At 36.3% G+C, this 4010-nt stretch overlaps 1 protein-coding gene across 1 annotated transcript; it reads right to left on the bottom strand.

Annotated features, from left to right (window-relative positions):
- Positions 1-1721: 1721 nt before the first annotated feature.
- LOC114750912 (transcription factor HHO3-like) lies at positions 1722-3766 on the bottom strand. The gene is made up of 5 exons (XM_028939553.1): positions 3498-3766; positions 3125-3408; positions 2671-2968; positions 2484-2560; positions 1722-2338 (listed from the first exon to the last, which is right to left on the bottom strand). The coding sequence occupies exons 1-5, from the start codon at positions 3610-3612 to the stop codon at positions 1958-1960; spliced, it is 1155 nt and encodes a 384-aa protein (XP_028795386.1). The 5' UTR covers positions 3613-3766; the 3' UTR covers positions 1722-1957.
- Between the last annotated feature and the right edge of the window lie 244 nt (positions 3767-4010).

Genomic DNA, 4010 nt, shown 5'->3' on the forward strand with positions numbered 1-4010 from the left:
TTTATTACAAATAACTAATTTAACTAATTTTCTTAGTATATTCAAATTAGTTAACTAGTTCTTATATTAAAAACCAAATGTAGCATGTCCTTTCACATTTAGTGCTTAATAATGTTTTAAATAGGCAATCAATGAAAAGTTACCTGTTTTTGGTGAAAGGGATTAATAAAATGTTTTATCTATCAAGTTTGTCTTTATTTTGATTTTGGTTAAAAGATCAAAATTCATGGTTTAAAATTTGAGATATCAAAATCAAAATTCATCTAAATTTGAAAAATAAAAAATTGTAGTAACATGGTGAGACAAATATCATATGCTCTTCTCATCTTATTTATAAGATACTTTCGGTATGTTTCACATAAACAAAAAAAACTTTAAATTGTATCAACTCTGTATTAAAATATAACAACTCTCTAACTTTACTTATATTTAATATATACATCTTTTTAAACAAATAATTATTTATGCTATAATAAGTAAAGAGCAAAATAGTATATTTATCCTAAAAATTTAATAAAATAACTTATAAATAATAAAATCTCTGCTATGTAAGTGCAACATGAGAAAGGTTGGCGTCTTTTTTTTTTCTTTGGACTGAGAGAAAGGTCGGCGTCTTCCAATGTGGCAAATGGTAGAGAGAAGCGGAGGGTGGGGTGGCGTTTTCAAGAATAATAATGCAGGGAGCAACTCCTTTGTCTCGTTCATTGCATCCAATCAACACCTGCGTTTTTTTGGGGTGCGTTGTGTATTCTCTTTGGATATTCTTGGATTCTCCCTCAAGATTCCCACCGCACCCCGCAATATGCCTTTATTCTCTCCACTTTGCTTTTTTACCTTGCCAAGCAAGGAAAAGTAACTCCTCCCCGAATCCAACAGGAATTTTCACCCCGGCCTGAGAATTGAGATTCAATTTCACCTCTCAAATCGTAGGCAATTAATAAATACTCGTATTTCTTTAAGCCTTTTAAATTCAACCGGTATGAGTTGTTGAAGTTTTGATAAGTTCTTGATACAAACATAAATTTTCTTAAATATTCCATGCAATTCTTATTATAAGTTTTAAATAACCAATTCAAGAATAATAAATAATCAGTTAAAATTAGTTAAAAATAATAAATAAATTAGAAATATATTTTTATTTTTAAGTATACCTTCATAATAAATAAGAAAAAAGATGAAAGAATGTGTGAAGAAATATGATAACAAAAAAAATTAAAGGCAATATTATATTAAAAAAATACATCGAATGTTAAGATAAATCCAAACTAAAAATTATAAAATAAGTCACACTCCTCTCTAAATTTAAAACTTATAAATAGAATCGGACAGGATAATTTTAAATAAAGTAAGGAGAAAAATAAATACCACCAGACTCTCCTCAAACATAAAAAGAAATAAATAGAACTAGGTGGAATCCTTTATTTTTTTACACTTTTTTCCTTTTGAAAAGGGAAGTTAAACTTATCCTGAGTTGCCTTTCACTTTATGTGAATTGATCGAGATGCTTCGCTATATATGAAAAAGAAAACAGCGTAACTGAGCTTGAAATTTCAGTAGACTAAAAGCAGTTTAAAATGTTCAATAGTAATTTACGAAAACGTGCTTAAAAGTAATTATAATCATGATACTACTTAAATAAAGCCTAACAAAATGGCTAAACTGAATTAACAAAGAAAAAAGTAAATAAATAAAAATAATAAGCCAATACAAAAACCACAAGAGAAAACAGTTGGAACTTTGAAAATATTAACCACAGTTCTGAATTCTGACAAATGTATTCTAATGTACGTAGGTTACACAACAACCACCACAAAACTGTCACCTGTATCTTCACCTCTATAATTTAGATTAACCCCCCCAGAACAAGAGAATATATCACAGATCAACTACAATATTCTGATTACAAAATTTCATTTTTCATTTTTTGCTGCACGGTGTCTTCATCATCATCTCAAACTCAATATCCGTGAGAATGAGAGGTTGTATGTGTAGAAGATGATGAATCAGGAGAAGAATTTGAATGAACAGCTCCTTCACTACCGTGATTCACCCTTTCTTCTTCATCTGAATGCTGTGACTGCTCACCCTGCTCCAATTGCTTCACCTGCGCCTTCTTACCAAGTGGCGGCGGCATAGGAGGATGTGCCGCCACCGGCGCATAAATTCCGGTGGGTGTGGTCACCGTAGTTACCTCACCTGATGCTGTGGAAGTTGCCACTGCCGCCGCATATTCCGGTGGTTGCACAAAAATATTCCCCACAAGAACAAAAGGAGCTGTTTGTGAAGTAGCATTGTTGTGAATCATAGGACTCGGTCTTCTTGTGTGCAACCGAAATTTCTGAAACAAATTAAAAACATTTCAGATTCATTGCTTCAAGTGAATCAATTTCATTCAACATCTTTAGAACCCATCAGCAGAATCTAAACATATGAATTCACAAGCAGAAACTAAAGAAATAGGTTTAAACTTCGAATACACGAACCTGCAAGTGGCTTTTGACTTCGTCGTTTGTGAGGCCATCGACCTTCATGAGCTCTCTGATCTGCTTGGGAGTTGCAGCTGATGAACCCAACAGAGACAGAAAACATGAATTAGCATTTCTTGCGGGGAGATATAGTAAAAACAATGAAAATTTGGGTAATAGTGAGTAATTAAGATAAGATACGCACAATCTGGACCGCCTAGCTGTTGAAGGGCCTGTAAGAAGCGTTTGTGTAATTCAGGTGACCAGCACCGCCGTTGCTTCCTCTGACCCTGCCCATCTTTCTCCTCCGATCTCTTGTTTCCGCCTCCGTTGGTGACGGCACCGGCGGTGGAGCTCATTGCAGCCACGGGAGCCGGAGATGCAGATTTACCGGCCGATGTCTCGTTATTGTTCGTCTTTGCAACATTGTCTTCTCTCTGAAATGGCTGGAAGGCGCCTCCATTTCTCTTCACTTCCACCACCGTAGCTTTTCTGGGCAAATCCTGCACAAACCAGAGATTCAATTCACTTCCCCGTTTCGACTCAGACCCTGGAATTATCTCTAGAACTTAGTGATCCAAACTCAGATTCCAACACAACCAAATTTCATATCAATCAGATTTGTTTTTCCTCCCCCTAAGAGGTTAATTCTAGCGTACCTCTTTAGTTGGGGGATCTGGGTTCCAGAGCTGAACGGATCTGAGCCAGTCGGATTTTCTCTTATCAGAGTTCTTATTGTCGTCCTTGAGAATCTTGGGCTTATGCGAATGTTGTTCGTCTTCGTCGTCTTCGTCGTCACAATCAGGGGAAGGCCTTTTCTTGATGGGAATAAACTCTTCGAGCACAGGGCCTTCTTCCATTGACGTCTGCTCCGAACAATCCGATTGTCCATGAAAATTGTACTCCGTGGTTCCAGAAACTTGTTGCCTACAAGCTTCAATGGCTGCCACAAGGGAAAAAAAATCCAAAAATCAGAATCAAAATCAAAAGGACCAGAATCAGTAATGGAAAATCCAGAAAGGGATGGTGTACCTTGCGAGACAAGCTCCAGTGAAAGCGGAAGTTCTTTAGCGAACATCTGAATTTTCAAGCGTTCTTCTTCCAACGCTTCGATGTATTCTGGAAACCCCATTTTCTGACGCTGCATTTTTTTTTTCCCTTTCTGAGGAGAAATGAAAAAGAAAAATCTAAACTTTGGTCTGAGAGAAGGATGAAAAGTGTGAGAGGAAAATCTGGGAGAGAAGGAAGGAAGAGGAATATAAAAGAATGGCGTTTTGTGCAAGCATAGGTAGATCCGACCCACTTAAGAACAAGCAGAGGGTTCTTCTCAAAGAGAAAGAGAATATTATGGGATCTAAGCAGAATCAAAATTAGGAATAATAAACTTGCAAACGAAGGGAAGCCAGCAACATTAAATTAAAATTAAAAGGGAAAAATTTTGAATGAAAGAGAGGGAATGTGAGGGTAAGGAAGGAGGATGAGAAGGGGAAGAAGAAGTCGGGAAAATATCGAGGTCGGGGCGTCGCGTACAAAAACGAATCTTTG

The sequence above is a fragment of the Neltuma alba genome, unplaced genomic scaffold (genome assembly GCF_004799145.2).
Source record: "Neltuma alba isolate B1F8T4 unplaced genomic scaffold, ASM479914v2 tig00006686_pilon, whole genome shotgun sequence".
Classification (NCBI taxonomy): Eukaryota; Viridiplantae; Streptophyta; class Magnoliopsida; order Fabales; family Fabaceae; genus Neltuma; species Neltuma alba.